General features: G+C 37.2%; 7 protein-coding genes across 8 annotated transcripts; 4 read left to right on the forward strand and 3 right to left on the reverse strand.

Annotated features, from left to right (window-relative positions):
• The first annotated feature begins 411 nt into the window (after window positions 1-411).
• On the forward strand, window positions 412-2,070 carry BNAC03G33660D. The gene is made up of 2 exons (XM_013889599.3): window positions 412-1,500; window positions 1,615-2,070. The coding sequence occupies exons 1-2, from the start codon at window positions 1,430-1,432 to the stop codon at window positions 1,832-1,834; spliced, it is 291 nt and encodes a 96-aa protein (XP_013745053.1). The 5' UTR covers window positions 412-1,429; the 3' UTR covers window positions 1,835-2,070.
• A 201-nt stretch (window positions 2,071-2,271) lies between these two features.
• Window positions 2,272-3,545, reverse strand: LOC106447627. The gene is made up of 2 exons (XM_013889598.3): window positions 3,122-3,545; window positions 2,272-2,966 (listed from the first exon to the last, which is right to left on the reverse strand). The coding sequence occupies exons 1-2, from the start codon at window positions 3,437-3,439 to the stop codon at window positions 2,475-2,477; spliced, it is 810 nt and encodes a 269-aa protein (XP_013745052.1). The 5' UTR covers window positions 3,440-3,545; the 3' UTR covers window positions 2,272-2,474.
• A 238-nt stretch (window positions 3,546-3,783) lies between these two features.
• Window positions 3,784-5,398, reverse strand: LOC106447626. Its single transcript, XM_013889597.3, has one exon. It carries the CDS (start codon window positions 5,184-5,186, stop codon window positions 4,011-4,013), a length of 1,176 nt encoding a protein of 391 aa, XP_013745051.1. The 5' UTR covers window positions 5,187-5,398; the 3' UTR covers window positions 3,784-4,010.
• A 2,113-nt stretch (window positions 5,399-7,511) lies between these two features.
• LOC106447629 (histone-lysine N-methyltransferase SUVR4) lies at window positions 7,512-11,014 on the forward strand. 2 transcript variants are annotated; one of them, XM_013889600.3, is made up of 8 exons: window positions 7,512-7,628; window positions 7,753-7,813; window positions 8,065-9,857; window positions 9,934-10,000; window positions 10,084-10,134; window positions 10,232-10,325; window positions 10,521-10,577; window positions 10,692-11,014. In XM_013889600.3, exons 3-8 carry the CDS (start codon window positions 8,095-8,097, stop codon window positions 10,721-10,723), a joined length of 2,064 nt encoding a protein of 687 aa, XP_013745054.1. In that variant the 5' UTR covers window positions 7,512-7,628; window positions 7,753-7,813; window positions 8,065-8,094; the 3' UTR covers window positions 10,724-11,014. The 2 variants fall into 2 exon arrangements, with proteins under 2 accessions (XP_013745054.1, XP_048606048.1); XM_048750091.1 differs by lacking the exon at window positions 7,512-7,628 and having other exon boundaries at window positions 7,657-7,813.
• A 120-nt stretch (window positions 11,015-11,134) lies between these two features.
• On the forward strand, window positions 11,135-12,822 carry LOC106447630 (60S ribosomal protein L23). Its single transcript, XM_013889601.3, has 4 exons — window positions 11,135-11,369; window positions 12,133-12,417; window positions 12,492-12,533; window positions 12,620-12,822. Exons 1-4 carry the CDS (start codon window positions 11,357-11,359, stop codon window positions 12,700-12,702), a joined length of 423 nt encoding a protein of 140 aa, XP_013745055.1. The 5' UTR covers window positions 11,135-11,356; the 3' UTR covers window positions 12,703-12,822.
• Window positions 12,823-14,749: 1,927 nt separating this feature from the next.
• LOC106447632 (peroxisome biogenesis protein 12) lies at window positions 14,750-17,695 on the forward strand. The gene is made up of 10 exons (XM_013889604.3): window positions 14,750-14,989; window positions 15,069-15,174; window positions 15,261-15,397; window positions 15,610-15,859; window positions 16,103-16,212; window positions 16,510-16,584; window positions 16,697-16,783; window positions 16,950-17,036; window positions 17,129-17,266; window positions 17,351-17,695. The coding sequence occupies exons 1-10, from the start codon at window positions 14,882-14,884 to the stop codon at window positions 17,420-17,422; spliced, it is 1,170 nt and encodes a 389-aa protein (XP_013745058.1). The 5' UTR covers window positions 14,750-14,881; the 3' UTR covers window positions 17,423-17,695.
• LOC106447631 (diphthine--ammonia ligase) lies at window positions 17,676-21,166 on the reverse strand. The gene is made up of 11 exons (XM_013889603.3): window positions 20,994-21,166; window positions 20,814-20,885; window positions 20,493-20,572; window positions 20,189-20,414; window positions 20,002-20,117; window positions 19,829-19,901; window positions 19,422-19,743; window positions 19,013-19,344; window positions 18,620-18,945; window positions 18,221-18,542; window positions 17,676-18,137 (listed from the first exon to the last, which is right to left on the reverse strand). Exons 1-11 carry the CDS (start codon window positions 21,069-21,071, stop codon window positions 17,913-17,915), a joined length of 2,172 nt encoding a protein of 723 aa, XP_013745057.1. The 5' UTR covers window positions 21,072-21,166; the 3' UTR covers window positions 17,676-17,912.
• Window positions 21,167-22,970: the final 1,804 nt, after the last annotated feature.

Here is a 22,970-nt window from a genome sequence, read left to right on the forward strand (position 1 = left end):
CCACTCCAATATCATGTCAAAAGACTATGATTTCAGCATAAAAAGTAAATACTTTTATAAAATACATAAAAAACTACTGGAACCCAATCCTTCGAACCCAAATTTTACGAGCCACAAATAACGTATCAAATATGGGATCAGATTTTTGTAAAAAGAAACAATACGAAGACCATTTGAAGTCCTCACATCATATCAACGACACAACTTTTTAATATAAAAACAACTATTATAAACAAACAAAATATATCTTATCACATATAATCTCTCTTTACCTATAACTTTTGAAAATGCAGACCTAAAACACAAACTACAAAATCATACAAAAAAATAATAACCTAGATCACAAATAAAATATATCCCGCCCGTAGGGCGGGCCGACCCTAGTTAACATATAAACAAATCAAACACAGCTTGTGGTCTACTTATGGCTGCTTGATCCATATTTTTCTCTCTCATTCTCATACCGGTTCCTTCAGGTTGGTCTTCTGATGGTTTGATATGTTACCAGTCAAACCGACAGGCATTTACTGATCCCTTTGGTAGGAGCAAGTTGGATCATGTTCAGTGTCAATACTGAAGAAACAAGAAGAAAGGTTTTCGATGTGTGAATGATAATTAGACCAAATCAAAAGCAGGACACCGTTTTCCAAATTCATTAGGGTGTTCAAATGGTGATTTTGTTTTCATCCTGAACCTAACTTCCACTCTTTATCGGTGTATCCAGTTGTTCATCTTACTCTTGTCTGAAGATTGCAAATACTAGCATTCAAAGGATATGAGTCTCTCTAAAGATGTGAACGTATCCATATAAATATAAATATATAGTAAGAAGTATACACACTAAAGTACTAATCCTCTTATGCACATGACATACTACAACAAACCAGAGCCAGTTGGAGGAAGCAGCCAAACTATAGGTGGGCTACACCAATCAATGTCCCGATTTATCACGTACCTTCCACTTAAGAATCAGTCAAACATTCTCGAAACGGATAAATTTTCTGAGGATAGAATAACAGTCTTCAGAGAAGAAGCATCTAGTACTTGTTGTAAAAAGCCGATCTTAACAAGCATTTTTCCTTCTAGTGAAACAATCTTAATCAGATTAACTGATAAGACACAGAAGAGTAGCAAACCAGAGGTTTCTAATATTATATACTTCTTGAAAGATATCTTAAAAACGCAGCTTGATGGATGTATCTATTGACTTTGTTTTGTAACCATTCTGAGTCAAAGTGCTTACTTAAAGATTCAACTTTCCTATTATCCCTTTAAATACAAGGGACAAAATAAGAAGTTACTTTGCCCATACCTGTTGTATATATATCTCTACACATGCAGAGCAACTACTCAACCTACTTTCTTCATATCTTCCTTTCTCTCTGTTCCATCTAAATAGCATTAAAACATCTTTATATCCTCTTTGAAAATGAATATCGTAATCGAACACAACCCTTCTAGCATAAAGTTAGCTGAACTTGGAGTAATGTCATGGCCTAAGTAAGTATCAAACATGCACATGCTCTGTTTCTAGCATAGCTAATTACATAGACTTTCATCTTTTCTAGTCCTAATTTCATTGGTCGTAACATGATGAATCTCTCTGATAAATAGATGGTCTTGTCAGCCGGGGAAATATGCATTGGTATTTGAAGAAAGAGAGACATGCTATTTGTTGAAGGGGAAGGTGAAGGTGTATCAAAAAGGGTCATCAGAGTTTGTAGAGTTTGGTGCAGGAGACCTTGTGATCATCCCCAAGGGACTAAGCTGCACTTGGGACGTATCTCTTTTCATTGACAAGCACTACAAGTTCGATCCTCCTACTTCTCTATAATTTTGTCCTGCTTACGATCTAGTTTTGGGTTTAGTCTTTATCACCAGGAAGCACATAAGATTCTATATCCAGATAATAAAGTATATAAGAGAAACCAAGAAGACAATGCTTCGGATATGTACAAAGCCCCTCCTATATTATGTTTTCAAATGCTACTTCTTTGTTTGTTGAAGAACAAAGAACTGGCATGTGCCCTTTCAGTTTAAAATTCATATAACAAAAAAACATCAAAACAACCCTTTGTGATATAATATAACATGTGCAATAAATAAATGTGAAAGCATATATTCTTAGCAGTATTGCTCCCTGACTAGATAAAGGAGAAGAGGATGTACTCCCAACTCTCACATACTAAATTTTAGTAGCAGCATATGGTACTCCATCATCAACTATCGGTGCTGACTAAAAAGAAAAATTAATATGCTACTTAGGCCGTATAAACAAGAACCATTACACTCTTATATTGATATAAGCACAAATCTCTGACAGGCATATATTTTAACAGCTTACAGAATATGTATTGTTATCACAACTAAGACATGTATTCTAAAGTTCCAAGATGAATGAAAGCTAACCTTTAGGGTTCCAGGAAGATTGACTTCATTTGAAATATATTACACTTCTCCAAGTTATAAAGGGCTCAAAATAACAATTTGGTCCATGAACTCAAAAAGGGAAAAGCAGCAAATAGCATCCTCAAGAGCAATGGCTTCTCCTTAACTCTCCACCTTCGACTACTATTTCTTCTCTTAGACTGTTGCTCTGGACGAACATTGTCGTTTGAAGGAATCTCATATCTCTTATCTAGATCATCCCAACCTCCATAAACAGAGCCTGTGCTGTTATCACCAGCATCTCCTCCGACCATCCATGACTTGTATCCTCCCTTATCCACACTATCACCATTCATGTTCTTTACTTGCCTAGCTTTCCTTGTTCTTGAAAACGTTCCTCTTCTGCTTCTATCTACAGGTCTAACAACACTGGGCCTGCTCAAGACCTTACTAAACACAAGTGACATCACGGACTGCACTAGAGGAACTGCTAACGCCATTAAACCAGCGTTTGAGTCTGTTCCAAGAAGCAAAGACATGCCTATGGGCGCAAGCATCCAGCTTAACGTCCTGAACACCTGAAACAAAGCATTACACATCGAAAGTGAGCAACTTTTGTAATGAAACCGACACTAAACACCTAAAACAAAGCATTAGAGATCGAAAGTGAGAAACTTTTGTAATGAAACCGACACTGAGTGTTGATCATCGTACTAAGAAGAAGAAGCAATACCTCAAAGACCATACTCCAGTCTTCATCGTCAATCATCAAATCATCGTCGTCGTCATCATCGTCGTCTAGCCACCACCACGGCCTCTTCTTCTTTCTGTAACCAAAATCAAATCCAGTGAAACCTCCGTCGTCAAAGAGCTCATCTTTGAATCTGAACCGTCCACCGCGAGAAGCGCGGCATACGACGGAGCTACGGATAAAGAAGCTTCTCCAGAGATCAATCTCGCAATTCAGAGTAGAGTATCTGCGTCTGACGGAAGCAGCTATATGTGAGGAAGAAGAAGGAGAAGATAGCTGAAGATGGAGCAGATTCGCCATAGCTGATCTTCATCCACTCCACATTAGCTGTTAATCAATCGTTTCTGAAGAGCAACAGTGATGGAGATGTAAACCAGATTAAACCAGAAATGAATCAAACCGGGTTCAATCGAGGTGATTGATATGAAACTAATCAAACCAGCAATCAACCAAACCGAGTTCAGTAGAGGTGATGGAGATGGAAACCAGATTAAACCAAACTTGATAATCGAGAGGTTTATCATAGAGAGAAGAACGGTTCAGGGTTTCCAATATTAAACCGGATAATCAAAACCGAATAGTATTTTACTTTATTTTCTGCCGTACCAACATAATTAATAACAATAAATCGATCAAACCAAACGTTTACACCAATAATGTAAATGAAGTTTTATTCATACGTTTGAGACCTCATACTTTCAAAGTTACAATTTAATCCATCAAACCAAAACGTTTACACGTATAAAGTCGCTCAAGTCGCAGAGTGACTAAACGTTTACACCAAGAATGTAAAGGAGCTTTTTATTCATACGTTTTGCCACATATCATCCAAATTTTAATAGAGTTTTACCCATAAACCAAACGTTTACACTCAAGCCGCGGAATGACTAAACGTTTCGTCTACAGCACTAAGGTTTGCTACTTTATTCTTGTTCTTACGTCTCTTCTTCTTAGTGCTGTCTCCTCCTCCACCGCCGCAGGTAATCGAAATCTCACATCCAAACACATTCCCAAAACATGAAAACAACCCTTTCTTACCTTCTCCATCTCTTGATCTCCTCCGCCTCACTTTCTCCTTCCTTCTCCTCCTTCTCGGCCTCCTTCCTCCTTTCCCGCTAGAATCTTCGCTCGATGATGTAGACGTTTCAACCGCTCCAACCGCGACTTTTTTCTCCGCTCTCCACCTCTCCACTCTAAGCTCCATCCCTTCCGTCTTCCCTTCGAGTATCGAACTCGCGTCCTCCTTAACCGCAACCGCTTTAACCGCTGTTTTCTGTCTATTGTAAAGCCCCTGAGCAATCGCAGCCGCAACGACGGACGCCGACGGTCCAATATCTGAGTTACAATACGAACCATTCACCATACTATCCACACCAACCACAACACTCCCTCCTCCTCCACCACCTCCTCCGCCGTTATTGCCGCCGGAAACTCTTGCTCCGCCGGTAACAACACCTGTTTTCACCCCGTAATCATTCGTCGACGTCGTTAAATCCGTCAGATCGCTATTCGTACGACGATGCATCATCTTCACACCATCTTGACCGTCTCTCTTCACATCGTTAACCTCTGACGATAACGGCATACTCCGTTGACCACCGTCAAGAAGCGCAACGCCTAACCGTAAAAACCCTTGAAGCCTCCCCGAAGGACGACGGATCTGAAGCGTCACGAGCCTCATGTTGTTATTCCCGCCGCCGCCGTCGTCGCCGTCGCCGAAGCCAGACCAAGGAGCAAAGAGATCGCTTAGAAGAACGTTCACGGTCCCGACAAGCGCGTCTTTAGACCAAGCCGCTGCGTAGATCTCAATCACAATAGCTGACACGTCAGCTTGGAGGGTCTTGTCGTTGACGCGAAACACGAACTTCTCGTTCCATATTGGGTTAGATCGGTTTGCTTGGTCGACACGGGTCGTGAGTTTTCGCATCGGGTCGGTGTTGATCCACGCGACGGAGTACGTTTTCATGTTTTTCGAAACGAGGGATAGGTCTTGCGCTGAGATTAAGTTGATTTCGAGAACAGGACATGCGAATTTTTGCCGGACCATTGTTGTCTAAGAAAAAAAAATCTAAATGGATTCGTTTAACGTTTCGCGAGAAACGCGGGAGTCAAGAAAGGTAAACCTTTCTCTCTTCTTTTTTTCACTTGTCTCTCGTGAATGATTATGCGAATCAGTTGAGAAGAGATTTGAGAAGGAGAATAAAAAGGAAGGGGAAGAAGAAGCGTGAGATGAGGAAGGAGATGGTTGTTTTTAGACATGATAAGAACTGGACCGTTGGTTTGTTTTTACAAGCTGTCTTCAACGGAAAAGTGGTTACAAGAACATGGTTGACTTGTTTGTTGTAATGAAAAACAAAAGCTAGTCAAGAGAGATTAGGTTTTTTCGTAACTAACTAACTATATTTACGTGACAATAGGGGAGTTTCTGTTATCTTCTATGACTTTATATTTTCTTTGATATTTTTTTTTCTACGTACGAAGAAATTATAGCTTTTCTATACATATCATCTTTGCTTGGCTCTTTTCATTAGCTTTTGGTCTGATTTCGGCTTGATCCCGAGTATATTTTCTAGAATCAAGCCTTTGATTTCTTTATTTACGTTATTTCATGTTAAAGGAAAATTCAAATGGTTTTGTTGGTAATAAATAACAACGACTGTAGTGGTACATTTTACATACAAGTATACAACAATTGTCACAATCACATACACCAACTTAAACGATACACACACATTTAAGTGGTTAGAATAGTTAATTAGGTTGATAATATTTTTGAGTCTCTTTTCCATCTGTTCTGAAGTTACGATTCTGAGAGCGGGAGGTTCTACCCATTTAAGTTCTAAATATGAATATATGTATATATATATTGTATATATGTATGTATTTGTGGGATTCACTAAATAGTGTAGAATTTTTGGGCAGAGGTTCTACACTATTTAGTGGACTCCACAACTACATACACATATACAATATATACATACACATATTCATATTTAGAACTCTAATGGGTAGAAGGAGGTGTTCTTAGAGCAGCATTATCTCTGAAACCATCTTAGAGGTTTCTTAAAAAAAAAAAAATTTGTCAGATTAAAAAAAATTAAAAAACACACCAATCGCGGGCTGCCACGTGTCGGTAGAGCCCGTGAACAGTGCAAATAACTCACCACAATCGGTCTTTATTTCATGACTTTGGAGATCGGTTTTATGGTTTAGTGGGGCACACGCATTACTTTTTTAAAAGAAATCTGTTTTAGAAACCCCAATAATGCTGATCTTATGAGGCTGGCGGACATGATCTTTTATCAACACACCAGATGAGAAGGGTTAAAACCTCTCTTTACATTTTTTACTAAAAAAAGGGTTACAGCCTCTTGGATTGTGCATGTAGTTACTAGAAAAATTAGTATTTAATTTATGTACAAAATAAATTTATATTTTAATAAATAAACTGAGAGAAACTATTTTAAGTTTCTTCGAAGCTTATAAAATGTATGAGTATATGCATTTTAATTACTTTTTGGTAAAAGTAGGATACAAATGAGAAATGGCGCACATATAGTACACTAAACTATATTAAAGCTTTGAAATTTTTAAACCATGTTATTGCACAAGTCTTGTCAACTCTTATTACTTCTCTAGCCAACTTATCTACTTCCACACTAGTTTTCCTTCAATCTCGATAGACAACTACTCGTTTGTAACTCTATCTTCTGAAACGAAGAATGGTTGCTTCAGCTAGAGAAACGATGATGTAGGTTTCATTGATGTGGAACCCTTTGAGAATCAATTTCTTATTTTTTTTGCAAAGTATCCAGATTAACTCATAGTAGTCTAACGTGATGTTGACCGGTTGTAAAGTGTTGTTTCAGTCTTGCGGAATTCAAATTTTAACCCAATATGACAAAGTTTAAACTAAGAAAAAGATTCAATCGAGAATATTTAAATGAATGTTATTCAAAAATAAGTATTTTTTAATAAAAAATTAACTGTTCTTGAATTTGTTGTTCGATAAATAATTTGAAGTTCACTTTGTGAATTTTAGGATTTTATATTTATTTTAGAAGGTTTAGATGAAATTTTTTAGTTAAAGGAAAAATCTTAAATATTATAATTTTAGATAAGTTTAAAGTGATTTAGTGAAAAATTATTTTAAATTCGTAATTCACCTAAAATCATATGAAAACTTAGCAAAAATCAAATGAATTCAAATCAAATAGAATACACCCCTTTAATGTTTTCTAAAGACCAAAGGTCCAAAACTATTATTTATAGAGACGGAAGTAGCCCACAACTTGGGTGTTGATTGCCTCTCAAGTCAATGGGCCTATGTAGACAAAAAAGTCAATGGGCCTATAGACATAATAAATACAGTGTCTCTTTCTCTCTCTCGCGGGAAACAAATTACTCCAGCCGCAGTGAATCGGATCTCCGAGAATGGGATCTATTTAGGGCATTTCTGATTCCCCCCAGTGAAATTTATTACAGTTTGGTAATTAACATTATTGTAATTTAATTTCTTTTTATAACTCTCACAGACAGTTCGATATCCTCTCTCTCTCTCTCTGCATGCAAATTCAATCACTCTCTCACTCTTCCATAATAATTGTGATTAGGCTGCTGAACTCGAGAAGCTTCCGCTTGAAATAGTGACTCTCTCCCTAACCAACCACTGAGGTTTTTCTTTTTTCCTTTTCTCTTCGTTTCTGCAAGCTCTTTCGGTCTACTTTAGGTCTCTCTGTTTGGAATTGCTCAGTGATTATACAATTTACTTTAATTGCGGATTACCAATTTCACATGAGTTGGGTTTAAAGTTCACATCTTTGATGATTTGTTTTTGTTTTTGTTTTGTGTGTATAAAGTTTGCAGTTTTATTAGTCTTTAAAGTTCACATCTTTACTGATTTTTTTTTTTTTTTGTGTAAAAAGTTTGCAGTTTTAGCTGAAAGTTATCTTTAAATGCAACCACTGGTGCTCAACGACGAGAGGGTGCGCAGAGCTTGTGAGAAAACAAGGGAGCTCAAGATTCCTGATGATAAGACTCTCCTTGTGCTTAGGAAGCTGCTGAGAGAGAACGGTGAGAATTGGGGTATTATTAAACTGGATAACTATTCTGCATTGATCGATGCTATCTACTCTCTTGATGAAGAGAATGAGACGCCAGTTAACAACAAAAGAGGGAAGAGTGTTGTTGTGGGCGCTGACACTACTCTGTATAGAGTGAAGAGAAACGAGAAACAAAGTGAAGGTTCATCTAATGGTATTAGAGGGAAGAATGTTGTGGTCAATGTCGTTGACTCTCCTCATAGTGCTATTCCAAAGAAGCAAAGCAAAATTTCATCTTATGTCAACAGAGGGAAGAATGATGTGCTCATTGACCCTTCTCCTCGTGCTAGTTTGAAGAAGCAAAGCGAAGGCTCATCTAATGGCAATAGAGGGAAGAATGATGTGGTCATTGACCCTTCTCCTAGTTCTACTCTGAAAAAGCAAAGTGAAGGTTCATCTTATGGCAATAGAGGGAAGAATGCTGTTGTGGGCACTGACTTTCCTCATAGTGCTACTTTGAAAAAGCAAAGCGAAGGTTCATCTAATGGCAATAGAGGGAAGAATGCTTTGGTCCTTGACTCTCCTCATAGTGTTACTCTGAAGAAGCAAAGTGAAGGTTCATCTAATGGCAATAGAGGGAAGAATTATATGCTCATCGACCCTTCTCCTAGTTCTACTCTGAAGAAGGCAACTAAAACTTCATCTAATGGCAATAGAGGGAAGAATGCTGTTGTGGGCACTGACCCTCCTCAACCTAGTGCTACTCTGAAGAAGCTAAGCACAGGTTCATCTAATGGCAGTAGAGAGAAGAATGTTGACTCTCCTGCTACTCTGAAAACAATATATGAAACCCGTTTTGCAACCTCAAGCTCGTCCGTTGAGGGAGTCCAGCAGCAGCCACAGACTAGCAATGGTGTCCGCAAGAGAAAGTATAAAACCATTATCCATGACATAACCAAAGGCTCAGAGAGCGTTGAGATCTCCCTGGTTGACGATTTTGGGACTGAGAAAGTGCCCACTTTCACTTACATCCCTCACAACATTGTATACCAAAGTGCTTATGTGCATGTCTCTCTGGCTCGCATTTCCGATGACGACTGTTGCGCAAGCTGCAAGGGGGACTGCCTTTCAGCTGACTTCCCATGTGCTTGTGCTCGTGAAACCAGTGGAGAATATGCGTATACCAAAGAAGGGTTACTAAAGGAGGAGTTTCTTGACACTTGTCTTAAGATGAAAAAGGCACCAGATACCTTTAATAAATTTTACTGCCAAGACTGCCCTTTAGAGAGAGATCATGGTAAATGCCAAGGGCACTTGATCAGGAAGTTCGTTAAGGAATGCTGGAGAAAGTGTGGGTGTGATATGCTGTGTGGTAATCGAGTAGTACAGAGAGGGATTAGGTGCCAACTTCAGGTTTACTTTACCTCGGAAGGGAAAGGATGGGGTGTTAGACCGCTGCAAGACTTGCCGAAAGGAACCTTTGTCTATGAATACATTGGTGAAATATTGACCAACACGGAGTTATACGAGCGGAATCTAAGACTTAGTAGTGAGCGGCATACATATCCTGTAACTCTGGATGCAGACTGGGGTTCTGAAAAGGATTTGAAAGATGAAGAAGCTCTCTGCCTGGACGCCACAATCTGTGGAAATGTCGCTAGGTTTGTTAATCATAGGTAACTCTCCTTGTGCTACGTGCTTCTCTTGAGAGAGTTTTATCCTTCTTCTTCTGAACTTTATTTGTTGATGCAGATGTGGGGATGCAAACTTGATTGATATTCCGGTACAAATAGAGACTCCTGACAGACATTATTACCATGTAAGTATTATCATTTTCCCCTCTCTAACCTCAATCTTCCTCAAGGCACCAGTTGTTACAGTTTGGTTTGGTCATGTGTGTAGATTGCCTTTTTTACCATTCGAGATGTGAAGGCCATGGAAGAACTGACATGGGTAAGTAAGCACCATGATGGACCAAACACGTCTTCTATGTTAACCACTCCTGAGTTATTCACATACAAATAAATAGCCCGTGTTTATATAATCGCAGGATTACATGATAGATTTCAGTGATGAAAGTCATCCTGTGAAGGCATTTAGATGTAGCTGCGGAAGTGAGTTATGCAGAGACAAAAAGCCAATAGGTCAGTTATCATTTACACATTGCCTTCAATATTCAAATCTTCCTTAGTAGTATGCTCACACATTATAAGTTTGAACTTGTTTTGTTCAATAAGAGATCCGAACATTTCACAAAGTACATTGGTTCTTAGGAGTAAACAGCTTCAGATAAAACTGAACTGTCTTGGCTAATTATGCATTATGGTGATATGTGTCAGGATCACGAGGCAAGTCGGGAGAAAGAAGAAAGGTTGTTCATGCTAAAAGACAACCAGGTTAGGCAGGCATCAAGTGTCACTTTTCAAATAATTTGATCCCATTATTATGATTATTGAATGATTCAGCTGTTGAATGTTTTACTAACAACCACAAAATTTTGTAAAACGCAGATACCAAAGCAGTGCCATTAAAGCGGAAATGAGGAGGATTAGTAAGAGTATAACATTTAGAAAACATAACCCACCACGTGCACTTTGATCCACTGAGCTTCTTGCTTTAACTCCAACAGAGAACTGTAATGGTCACAAAAAAATTTCTCTTAGAAAAAAAAAAATTCTTTCTTTAGGTTAAAAATGATCTGAACTGAACAGATTCTTCTGGTGGTAAGCTAACAAAGATTTTTGGTAAGAGTTTTGTTTGCTAACCAAAGAAACTTGTTAATGGTCGTTCTACTACAGACTTTATTGCCAATGTCAAATACTGTATATAAACACTAGTAGGCCTTCTTAAAATATATAAACTTTAATCAACTTTATGACAATGATGCATCGTTACAATCAGCTTTGAAACATGCCATCCGATCAAGATTAGAGTTTTCCTTGTAAAGTTGTAAACTCACTGTACGTTTTAAATTTTGTGTGTAAAGATATTGAGAAAAGAAAAAAAAAGTTGTATAAATTGTATTGCGTTATTGGGCTTGTTGGTAAGTTTTTCCGGGCCCAATAACATCAAAATCCAGGTCAGCACCACAAAGAAAACCCTAGCATAACCGTATATAAACCTTGTTGCACTGCAATCGGAACTCTTCCTAAAGGAGAGCTGCTACTCTGCAACCATGTCGAAGCGAGGTAACCATCTCTTTCCAGCTTTGTCTTGTAGTTGATTATGCTCGCGTATTGAAGATCTAGTGTTTACCCTCGCTTGTTTTCCCTAGAGAACCCATCACCTGTTTTTTTTTTATTGTAACTTGTGAGATTCAGTATGATTGATTCATTTTTCATTTTGTAGATCATTAACTCTTGTTACCGATATATAAAATTTTTGGAGCTGCACTTGTGTTGATTTATAGGGCTTAGCATGCGTTTTCACCTGTCTTCTTTATCATTTTGTCGGAAAATGATGCTTATGCTTCGATTGCTAGATATATAAAAATTTTGGAGCTGCACTTGTGTTGATTTATAGGGCTTAGCATGCGTTTTCACCTGTCTTCTTTATCATCTTGTCGGAAAATGATGCTTATGCTTCGATTGCTAGATATATAAAAAATTTGGAGCTGCACTTGTGTTGATTTATAGGGCTTAGCATGCGTTTTCACCTGTCTTCTTTATCATCTTGTCGGAAAATGATGCTTATGCTTCGATTGCTAGATAGCCAAGCTTGTCTTTTCCGTTAATTGTCTTTTTCCTATTTGATTTTTATTGTCGTGAATCATATGTTAAGATCATAACCATGCGTCTACAACTTGGATTGATTTTTAGTGCTGCTCATCTCCGATCTTTTTTTTATCATAATAACTTTGTCATTAATTATTATGTTGAGATCCTAATCATATGTCTGGTACTTGTGTTGATTTATTCTGTTGCTCATCTGTGAATATTTTTGTTTATTTAGGAAGAGGAGGAACCTCTGGTAACAAGTTCAGGATGTCACTGGGTCTTCCAGTGGCAGCCACCGTGAACTGTGCTGACAACACCGGAGCCAAGAACCTTTACATCATCTCCGTTAAAGGTATCAAGGGTCGTCTTAACCGTCTGCCATCAGCCTGTGTTGGTGACATGGTTATGGCTACTGTCAAGAAGGGTAAACCTGATCTCCGTAAGAAGGTTCTGCCTGCTGTCATTGTTAGGCAGAGGAAGCCATGGCGCCGAAAGGATGGTGTCTTCATGTACTTCGAAGGTCAGCATTTCTGTTAATAATCTCTGTGTTTGTATTTGAAGTGTGCAAGTCTAATTAAGGTATGCAATTTGCAGATAATGCTGGTGTCATTGTCAATCCCAAGGGTGAAATGAAGGGTAAGAAGTTACTTAGTGTTACAATAAACACCTAATTAACTAATGACTTTAGTCTAATGAATCTCTTCTTCTTCTAATGTATATAGGATCTGCTATCACTGGACCAATCGGAAAGGAGTGTGCTGACCTGTGGCCAAGGATCGCTAGTGCTGCAAACGCTATCGTTTAAATTCCATCTTTTTGTGCTTGTTGAACTTGTCACTGTTGAGGATGCTTTGTTTTTGTCATAGACTTGTGTTATGCCTTAATCTTGATTCTAGTTTCTATAAAATTTTGGTTTCTCGTGCCAGTTATTGTGATTTGGTTCACTATTTAATGATGGCAAATGTTATTAATCTATGTACAATCAAAGAAAAATATGTAGACCAGAGCATCTAGCAACACTAAACCAATCAAAAGATTAGACGCTACACTTTTAATTAAAGTGTATGTAAATCTAACTAACTTACATACGGTCAGGCATTAAACCAAAGAGTGCTTCACTCTTATTCAAGCTCCTTTAAAATATAGTGTCATTGTGCTTGTTATTTGATCAACTATTTTAAAATCCACAATTATTGAATATATTTTAAATTTTGTATTTTATAAATTTTAGCCATTTTGGAGTATTTGATTGAAATTTCTTAGTTTACAAATAAAAACTCAAATTTCTTAAATTTAGATGAGATTTTAGAATAGTTTAACAAAAACCACAATAAATTCTCTTATCACCTGAAATCATCTATAAACCTCACTAAAATCAAATAGTTTCAAATTGTTGATTGAATACACCCCAAATAGTTGTAGTAACTTCTCAAAGATAGTTTTTATTTGGAAAATCATCAAGACATACTTTTTAAAAGACAAACTTTTGCTATAGTTCAATCATTCATTTAAATTCATTAGCCTAATGTTAACTACTAACAATTATGTACCAATACTTCACATTAATACTTCACATTGGAATAGACTTATCATAAAATGTTTTCGTGACACATATATATATCAAATAAACAAAAAGAGATTATAACCTGAGACCGTAATTACTCAACCGTTCTTCGTGATCTTGAAACGCATAATCTTTGAAATGTATAATCAGCGAATGATAGTTTCTTTTAGAGGATGCAAGATCTTTCTTTCTTACTACAGAGATTGTTGCGGGAAATGATGAATCCACAAAGAACACTTCCACTTGTCACCAGAGCTCGGGTTTATGTCGCAATGATATTAAGTACTGTTTACATAGCCAGCCAAATAGATATCATTCCATAAGGAGTTTTGGGGGTAGTTGGTCTGCTTGATGATCTACTCATAGCCTTTATTTGCTTCCTTATGTTGCTGCTATGTACATGTCGGTTCTCTATTTACGTCATGCCGATCCGTGAACCAATGAATGTTTTTAACAGTTTAAGAACTAAGAGATGTGCCTCCTTTTTGTATTTGTCTTTGATCAATTAAGCTTTATAGACATGACCGTGTTATGTTTTAACTATAAAAACTGAAATAGGTAAGATTGATAAAAATTTCTTAAAAATCGTTAATTTTTTCCGCAATTTATAGATTGAACTCAACTACATTTCTTGAAACAATGAAAAACTAGAGATGTTCTTTAATCGTAACATATTAGCAACTAGTTAACAAAACAATGTCTAAACCCAAAATATGATGCAACGATGAAGCAACAATCAACACGGTAACAATTCAATGATAAAGCAATAATCACCACGGTAACAATCAATGTTCAAGAAATCGCTAGGCAGTAATTAGGCGTTTTATAGAGGATTAGCGACTAGGCGAGGCCTAGGCGTTAAAAACTTATTGATTTATTTTATATATATTTTACATTTATATGAGATATTTTAGCTGTTGAGTTCAATTATAAAATTATTATGATGAATTATCAAAATTAGATATACAACACAAAAGAAATTAAACAAATTTGTGGATTTATACTAACATTATTGTTTAATTTAACATATTTAGATTAATTTACATCGATTTCAATCGATTTAGAACAATTTAAACTGATTTCGGTCGATTTAGAATAATTTAAACCAATTTAAATTATATAAATCGATATAAATCAAATTTTAAAAAATTCATTTTGATGAGACCGATTTGCCGTCTAGGCCCCGTCAAGACCGGGATTTAATATCTGGGTAACAATTGTACGAGTCAAATATGCAATGTCGCTGACGTGGCAAGAACCTTGATTTATGACGTAATAATAAATAAATATTCTCTCTCTCAAAATGCGTTTTTTCTGGTTCGTCTATCTTCTGAAGAAGCCAAAGGTCTCTCACCGGACCTTTATCAACAATCACTAGAAGAAGAAGAAGAAGAAGAAGAAGGAAGAGAAGAAGAATAAGATGCTGTTTCAGGTGGGAGGCGATGGCACACGCCCTACCTTCTTCGAGATGGCTGCGGCTCAGCAGCTTCCAGCTAGCCTCCGCGCCGCTCTCACATACTCACTCGGCGTAAATCAAAATGCCCTTCCTTCTTCTTAAATTGAGATTCGTTATACATCGATGTTGATTCATCTCCTGTGTTTTGTAGGTTTTTGCTTTGAGAAGATCGTTTCTTCATAAAATCTTAGACTACGAGGACGAGTTCTATGCTGCTCTGATGCTTGTTCTCGAAGGACATAGCTTACGAACCACAGGTTAGATTCTGTGAAAGTGTTGTCTTACAGTGTTTATTGGAGTGTCTGCTTATAAAGTTTGGTCTTTTAAATGAATTGTTGTTCAGATGCTTCGTTTGCTGAATCATTGTATGGTTTGAGGAGGAAGTCAGCGAGATTGAGGTTGAGGAAAGGTTCCGGAGAAGAAGAAGTTCAACATTCTGGGTTAGAGAAACGCCAGAGGATCCTTTCTGTTGTGTTTCTGGTACTGTCTCTACCCTAAGTGCAGAGTTTTTGTAATTAGGTGCTCTGTTTAAAGCATAAAGCTTGTGCCTTTAAGTGTCTTTCTGTTGTGTTCTGGTACTTACACATATCCTAACTGCAATTTTTTGTAATTGGGTGTTCTGTTAAAAGCATAAAGGTTGTGCCTTTAAGCTTGGTACTGTATTCTCTAATAAGTGCCTTTTTTTTTGTTAGGTTGTGTTACCTTATTTCAAATCGAAGTTGCATGCGATATATAACAAGGAGAGGGAAGCGAGGCTCAGGGAAAGTTTATGGGGAATGGTGGATCAAGGGTTTGATGAAGCTGACTTCTTCACAGGAGAGGAACCAGTTGTTTCAAGAGGGGATAGTGGGAATCAAGAGGTTTCTGTTCGAGTGCAGTTAGCTACGAAGATTAAAAAGTTTATAGCTGTGTGCTATCCTTGGATACATGCATCAAGTGAAGGTTAGTCATGGCTCTGACTGTATAGTAGCTGATGATTCTTTATAGTATTTAAGTACAATTTTTAGTTTACCTTGTTGAACTTCATGCCTAGGCTGTAATTGAAATCACAATCCACACTATTAGTTCATGTCTGGATGGAATTGAGTAATGTATATGCTATGAGGATTCATATAGGATCTCTTGCATCATTTTGCAGTTAACTTATCTGAAATGATCTGGTCTGACCTAGGCTTTGCTGTGCAGGATTATCATTCAGTTTCCAGCTCTTATATCTACTGGACGCTACTAGATTCTATTCTCTCGGCCTTCAAGCTCTTGGGATCCAAGTTTGTCGAGCTACAGGGCAAGAACTGGTATCCACTTCTTCCTTTCTGCTTGAAAGTTCTCATCACCATTATTCTTGTTTGGCTAGTCCCTAGTCGAAGGAGATTTAAGTATAATGTTCGAAACGAAAATGCAGTAACGTTCGTTCTAGGATGTTCTACTATAGGCCTCAGAGAACTCCTGATCCTGACCTTTGTTGGATGGTATACTTAGAAGTTAGAAGTCCACTTGTTAACGTGTCTAGATAAACGTGAAGTTGTAAATTCACATGTGTTTGTTTAACACACTTTTGTCTTGATCTTTTTCCTCTTTTGATGCCAAGATAGATGGATACTTCTTCAAGAATTTCAAAGATACGGAACCATGAGCGTGAGAGACTTCGTGGTCCTCCATGGTTAAAAGTATGATTTCTTGAACTTCCTGTAATCTAACGAATGAGATAGTCTGATTCCTACTACTGCTTACACATTAATCATCCAACGTCTGACAACACTGTTTTGAATATTGGATTAGACAGTGCAAGGGGCTCTTCTTACCTGTTCATATGCGGTACTTGACTACGCCCAAACCGGTTTGATTGCAGCAGTTTTTATCTTTAAAGTAAGTACCCATACACTTTACCGTTTATGCTTCTTAGGCAATGTGATCTTAAATTGCATTAGACTGGATTTTGTATGCTACAGTCATAGCTAAATGCTATACTCTTAGCTTCTTTGTCTCTCAGTAGATTCTTCATAAGTGTCTTGTTCTCGTTTCATTTTGGTAGATGATGGAATGGTGGTATCAATCAGCTGAAGAGAGATTGACAGCTCCAACCGTGTACCCACCACCTCCACCACCTCCAGCCCCTAAGGTATTCATATCAATTGTTAGCATTATCTGAAACTAATGTAGACATCTTTAGCTCAGTCATTTTTGTAAATGATTTTTGGTTCTCTCTAACAGGTGGCTAAAGAAGGAATCCCTCTACCTCCAGACAGTTCCCTCTGTGCGTTATGCTTGCAAAAACGTGCAAACCCGTCAGCTGTCACAGTCTCTGGATTTGTTTTCTGCTATTCCTGCGTATTTAAGTATGTTACAAAGGTTAGCTCTCCAAATCGTTTCTCTCTCAATTCCAAATAACCACCCCTCGGTATAAAGCTTATGTTTGGTCTTCTTTTGTGACAGTACAAGCGATGTCCAGTGACATTGATTCCGGCAAGCGTGGATCAGATAAGGAGGCTGTTTCACGACACTTAGGGACAATCTGTTTTATGGTTTTAAGCCAGACGGTGTGAGCTTTGTTCTCAATCTCGGTTTGGAGATGGTGCAACCAGAGTCTAAACCGGAAGAGCTAAAAGTCTTCCAAGTGACACTCTTAATTCCCCAATTGGGTTATGTATATTTATATAAATGGATACGCTTTCTTCTATAGAGTTCATCAAGTTTGGGATCTTGTATTGCAAGAAAGCTGTGTTACGCCTAACCAAAGCTGAATTTAACGAGGACAAAGAAAGCAAACATGTTTTTCTTTTCCTTAGGTTCACAAACAAACATCATTGAGTTTTCATTTCAAACAAAACAACTACGTGTTGTTCTTCCATAAGTAAAACAAGACTTCCAAAGAAAAATGATTATGTCCAAAACATTAATGCCGTTCAAGTGACTCCCAACTGAAACCCATTGAAGAGGAGAGCCGGCTTAAAAATCAAGAAAAGCAAAGCTTGTGTTCCTTGTAAGAAAAGGAAGGTTACGACCTTAGGGAGAATAGTTCACAGGTGATTATGTTGTCGAGCGAAGCAGAAGTGTTTCCAGCACCAAGGACAGGAACCAGATTGAATATAGGTTCTTTCAGGCCGTTGAATGCAACTCCGCCGCCACTCATCTCGTTAAGCACTTTGAATGCAGTTTCAAAAATGTCGGATAACCTCTCTACGGACACACCAAGACTTGTAGAGAAGTGTATTCTTAAGCTCTGCATCAACAAAAATAAGAGATATAAGCAAAGCTTTAATGAAAGACTGACATTGTGTTCAGGAAAACTCAATTCATTCTCACCGTGGTGTCTTGCCAAGAGAATGAATTTTCAGACAAGGTTTTGTTGAGAGGGTTAACACAGAATCTCGATACTCTCTTCAGTTGTTCTTCTTCATCTCCGGAAGGTTCATCAAGCTTCCTCATCACTTCGGCAGAGATGGAGAGCACATTCAAACATATTTTCCCATCAATAACTCGTGTCTGCAGACAATCTTGGTGCCATTTCTCTGGCTTATATCCCCAACAACTGTAGTCTCCTTCACCCAGTTGACCTTGTCTGGTTTCATCATCGGTCTTTTCGTCTTCTTCGACGTATAAGACAGGTTTTACTTCAACAAGAGCACTGCAGAACAGCAGTTTTAAAAATCAGATACTCACAGACCAGTAAAATATTAGATTCTCTACCGTGTTTAATAATACCTTTTGGGGAGATCAGGGACAAGGATGTAAAGGAAAATAGGATCGATGACATTGGCTACCCTCCGAGAAGACTTTGCTAAATCCAAGAAGGAAACAAACTGTTCATGAAGTTGGTTCCTCTCTGATTCCTTTGTGCGTGCTGAACAGAACACCACAAAGAGAATAGCTGATGAAGAGATTGAGCATCTAAAAGCCTCTGCTATTGCCTCACTGTTCGTCAATGCTTGATTCAGCTCGGCAACTGCGCCTTCCTTTCGAAGATTCATCGTGGGAGGGTCAAGCCCTAAGTGTCCAGCCATGTGAAGAACACCCTTGTGCAGAGTGGCCTGAAGTAAAACATTGAAGTAAATGAGTTTCCTGTTTAAGTTAGAAGTTGAGAGGAAAAATTTTCACCTGACTATAAGGTCCGATGCAGCTAGGTGCCCAGGAAGAGATGCTCTGTACATGGAGAACCCTTTTGCTGTGGTCATTTGCGACTAAAACCTCAACGTAGGCTTTACCAAGACCCGCTTGTACCAAAGGAAGCGCTATTGTACTACGTGAAGGAACACCAAAAGGGCACTTCTCTTGTGTGATAAACCTCACATAAGTCTCATTTGCCACAGCAAATTCACTCATATCGGAGATGTAAAGATGAATGTACAAAACATTCTGCCAGCTAACTCCATGTTTCGAAAGCTGCGACTCTATTTCTGTAAGAACAGTCTCAAGATCTTCTTTCAGACCTGTTGAAAGAGTATAAAGCAAATATCAAGTACATGTGCGAGAGCATCTTCAAGATGTAGTTTGCTTTTGGTGTTACCTGTTGAAGATTCACTAGAATCTTCAAGCCAGCAGCAAATGGAGAATGTGTTGTCTTTCCCGGTCTTTGATAAGTTAACTCTGGTTCTTGTCTGTCCAACTACATCAGCGATTCCATTATCGAGTTGGCGAGTAGATTCTGGTGGGTTAGGACCATCTCCTTGTACCTCAAACACTAAACCTGGCTCCTCCTCAAGGGAACTAGAGTCTGCATTTCCCTTCTTTTCGAGATGGAAGACCGTTGGATGGAGAACTCCAACAGGTGCAATAGAATCTGGAGAGTGTAGCTTAACTTCAAATTCATCAAGCACGATTCTCGCTCTCTAAGAAAACAGAAAATTGTCAAACTACAGACAAATGTAATGGAACAATGAACTGAAAAACGTTAAGTTTGCTAAGAAGACATACAGTGAATAGTGGGCAATCCAGAGTTAGAGTCTCATATTCTCCTCCTTCACCGCAAACATTACTTCCATATAACCTGAGTAAAGAGACATTCAGAAGCCACATAATCTATGTAAGTAACACAATTAGATAAGAAAGACTCATAGTGAAAGCGTTAAAAGATAACTGTGGCATACTCTTTCAGCTTCAAAAGATGTGGTTCCATGAAGGCTAAGTCTTTCCCTAAATGCTTCGAGGGATCCAACCCTATTGCCGCCACCTTGACTAAAATAGCTTTGATCCCATTAGCTATCTGCAAGAAAACGAGAAACGAGTTAGAGAAGTACAAATTCATAAAGAGAAAGATTTGAAACTTGGGTTTACCATTTCCTGAAGAAGCGAAGTCTGGTCTTGTTTCCACAAAAACGCCAAGGAAACAAGACCTAACCGTGAACAAATACTCTCCACACGCAGACGCTGGTAGTCTGATGCAATGGCGCCAGAAGATACTGCAGTGATGGAAGGTATCTGTCTCTTCACTTCACTCAGCAACACAAACATATCTTCTACTTCATCATCTGGAGTCATTTGGTAGCTAAGTTTCTGATGCCTGCAAGCATAAATCCTTAGAATAATAATCCAACTAAAACAAAAAAAAGGGATTAGAATCTCAAGCAAAAGCCTAAACCTGGAAGAACCTCTGATTCTCCTTCTGAACAATGGCACATTCATGCATTCTGCATAGCTCACAATAATCTGGTGGCCTACCTGAAGAAGAGACATTCAGATTCCAATTTCTTAACAAAACAACTCATATTTAAAAATCATGATACATTAACCAAATTCATATAAACACAGTTCTATATATATGTGAGATAATAAAAACTTAATCTTTCTTGCAACCCTTGTTCAAATTAAATTCAAGTATTCAGCTTTCCTTCACAATCATGAACATATATATATATCTAATCACCAAAGACAAAAAGAAGAAGCAGAGAGAGAGTCTTACAGTTTGATACATGTAGCTGTCCAGCTCATCAACCGAATCATCAACCGGTAACAAGTTCGCCAATGCAACGATCTATGAGACACACACAAATAAAAGTGAGATTTAAAGTTCATATAATAATAAAAAAAGACACAAACTTGTTTTAAGGCAGTTTCAGGGAAGCTAGAGTAGAAGACATACCTCGTGGCCGTATTGGATACACTTCATCATGACATAGCAGCTATCTTTGCCGCCACTCACTAAAGCCACAACCTTCATCTCTTTCTCTCTAGTTTGCAGTGACGTTCTTCTTCTCTATGTCGTCGCCGGCGACTTTAAAAAAGAAAATGAATTTTTTAAATTTTAGGAATGTGGCATGACTTTTCTCCTTGTTATTCGATTGGCCCCGTTAGTTTATATTATGTCAATTTGTAACTTAAATTTTTTTCTGTTCGCGATATCATAATACCAGACCAATTGGTATCTGATCTGCGATTAAACCCATTTAACCAATTAAACCAACCGGTTTATTCATTCAGGTCTTTAACCTCATAAGGTAATTATCGTAAATACAATTAAACTTCATGTCCACTTAGAGTTCTCATTCAATAAAACACCGTTCAGTCCAACTTCTAGATTCAATTAAAAAAAAACCTCCATCTTAGTCAATTTCATATTAAAAAAATCTTTTGGATAATAAATAATAATAAATCGTATTATAGTTTTTCATTTAGCCAAATTTTAAATTTGTGATACAAATGCATAAAATGTGATACAAATGCATAAAAAAATATTCGATATTTTTAGTGGTTAATGATGTGGCAAAAAGAGTTGTGAGTTCATATAAATCTTATAACTACAAAAGTGTAATATGTCTTCTCAATCAAATAGTATTATAAATATTTCTTTTCAATTGCAAAAACTTTGATGTGACAAAATTTTAATAATTGATATAAGGAATATTAAGCAAAAATTAAGCAAAAATTAAGTAAAATATAACTTTTACTTTGGAAAATATAATACTAAAAAGAGAAAATTTTATTTTAATTAGTTAGCAAGATAGAAAATGAAAACTTATCTCATAGAAAATACCTCTTCACAATCTCTAACTTAAGATGTATAGTATTATTAAACTTTAGTGAAGTTGAGATATATATTGAAATTATCAGAGCTTAAACTGATACATCAATATTCACAATCTGCCAACCAAAATCATCATTTTTCACGATGTCTGGCACATACACCTGTGTTTCTTGTATCATTGTTTGATAAAAAATTATTAGTCTTTTAAAATGTTAAATAATTGTACAATAAATAGAAAAAGGCAAATCTCCAAAATAGCACATTTCTAAGTTTATATCACAAAAATAGCATTCAAAAACTAAAATGACCAAAATAGCACTTTTCTAAATTTATCCTTTGAAAATTTTAATTTTTTTATTTTTCAAAATTTGAAATCTTATCCCCAAAACCTCATTTCTCAACTCTAAACCCTAAACCCTAAACTCTAAACCCTAAACCCTAAACTTTAAACCCTAAACCCTAAACCATAAACCCTAAACTCTAAACCCTAAACCCTAAACTCCACCCTTTAACTCTAAACCCTAAGTTTGTGACTTTTGATAAAACATTAAGTGCTATTTTTGTGACTTTTGACCTTAAATGTTAGTTTGGGAACAAAAACTTGATTTAGTGCTATTTTTGTCTTCTTCTCGATAGAAAATTATCTAAATTGTACTGTATGATTCGGCAGAAGAGGGTGATCAAAAGGAGGTTGGTGTTGATACAATCAACGATATCCACGTCTAGACTCTATTGATTAAAATAACCCAACAAACATACTGTATATTCCAAGAAAGAAAAACAGTTAGTTTAAAGAGATTTAAATATATAAGATAAAGAACAAGACTCATACGTAAATGCTAATCCATTAGCTAATAACAAACAAGAACAAGACTCATACGTAAAAGATTTCAATAACAATCATAGACAGCCCCAAACCTTAAACCCGAACGTAAAACTTATCAGTCACTGGAGAGGATAATTTGGATTGTTCATAGAGGAATCGAAGCATTGGGAATTTAGGGTTTCAAATTTGAAAATACGGAAGGGAAATACGAATGCAAAGAACTCATTCGGATCTTGGATTAAAAACGATCCGACCCGACTTTAATTGGA

The sequence above is a fragment of the Brassica napus genome, chromosome C3, assembly GCF_020379485.1.
Source record: "Brassica napus cultivar Da-Ae chromosome C3, Da-Ae, whole genome shotgun sequence".
NCBI lineage: Eukaryota > Viridiplantae > Streptophyta > Magnoliopsida > Brassicales > Brassicaceae > Brassica > Brassica napus.

Coding starts and splice junctions, on each gene's coding strand:
- BNAC03G33660D (XM_013889599.3), top strand. CDS start 1,430: ATGAATATCGTAATCGAACACAACCCTTCTAGCATAAAGTTAGCTGAA. Junction 1,501..1,614: donor GGAGTAATGTCATGGCCTAA/GTAAGTATCAAA, acceptor TCTGATAAATAG/ATGGTCTTGTCAGCCGGGGA.
- LOC106447627 (XM_013889598.3), bottom strand. CDS start 3,439: ATGGCGAATCTGCTCCATCTTCAGCTATCTTCTCCTTCTTCTTCCTCA. Junction 2,967..3,121: donor ACTGGAGTATGGTCTTTGAG/GTATTGCTTCTT, acceptor GCTTTGTTTCAG/GTGTTCAGGACGTTAAGCTG.
- LOC106447626 (XM_013889597.3), bottom strand. CDS start 5,186: ATGGTCCGGCAAAAATTCGCATGTCCTGTTCTCGAAATCAACTTAATC.
- LOC106447629 (XM_013889600.3), top strand. CDS start 8,095: ATGCAACCACTGGTGCTCAACGACGAGAGGGTGCGCAGAGCTTGTGAG. Junction 10,001..10,083: donor CTGACAGACATTATTACCAT/GTAAGTATTATC, acceptor TCATGTGTGTAG/ATTGCCTTTTTTACCATTCG. Junction 10,326..10,520: donor CAGAGACAAAAAGCCAATAG/GTCAGTTATCAT, acceptor GATATGTGTCAG/GATCACGAGGCAAGTCGGGA.
- LOC106447630 (XM_013889601.3), top strand. Junction 12,418..12,491: donor TGTCTTCATGTACTTCGAAG/GTCAGCATTTCT, acceptor TGCAATTTGCAG/ATAATGCTGGTGTCATTGTC. Junction 12,534..12,619: donor TCCCAAGGGTGAAATGAAGG/GTAAGAAGTTAC, acceptor TAATGTATATAG/GATCTGCTATCACTGGACCA.
- LOC106447632 (XM_013889604.3), top strand. CDS start 14,882: ATGCTGTTTCAGGTGGGAGGCGATGGCACACGCCCTACCTTCTTCGAG. Junction 15,175..15,260: donor ACATAGCTTACGAACCACAG/GTTAGATTCTGT, acceptor ATTGTTGTTCAG/ATGCTTCGTTTGCTGAATCA. Junction 16,213..16,509: donor GAGCTACAGGGCAAGAACTG/GTATCCACTTCT, acceptor ATGCCAAGATAG/ATGGATACTTCTTCAAGAAT.
- LOC106447631 (XM_013889603.3), bottom strand. CDS start 21,071: ATGAAGGTTGTGGCTTTAGTGAGTGGCGGCAAAGATAGCTGCTATGTC. Junction 20,886..20,993: donor GTATCCAATACGGCCACGAG/GTATGTCTTCTA, acceptor TGTGTCTCATAG/ATCGTTGCATTGGCGAACTT. Junction 19,744..19,828: donor TGGATTGCCCACTATTCACT/GTATGTCTTCTT, acceptor CTGTTTTCTTAG/AGAGCGAGAATCGTGCTTGA.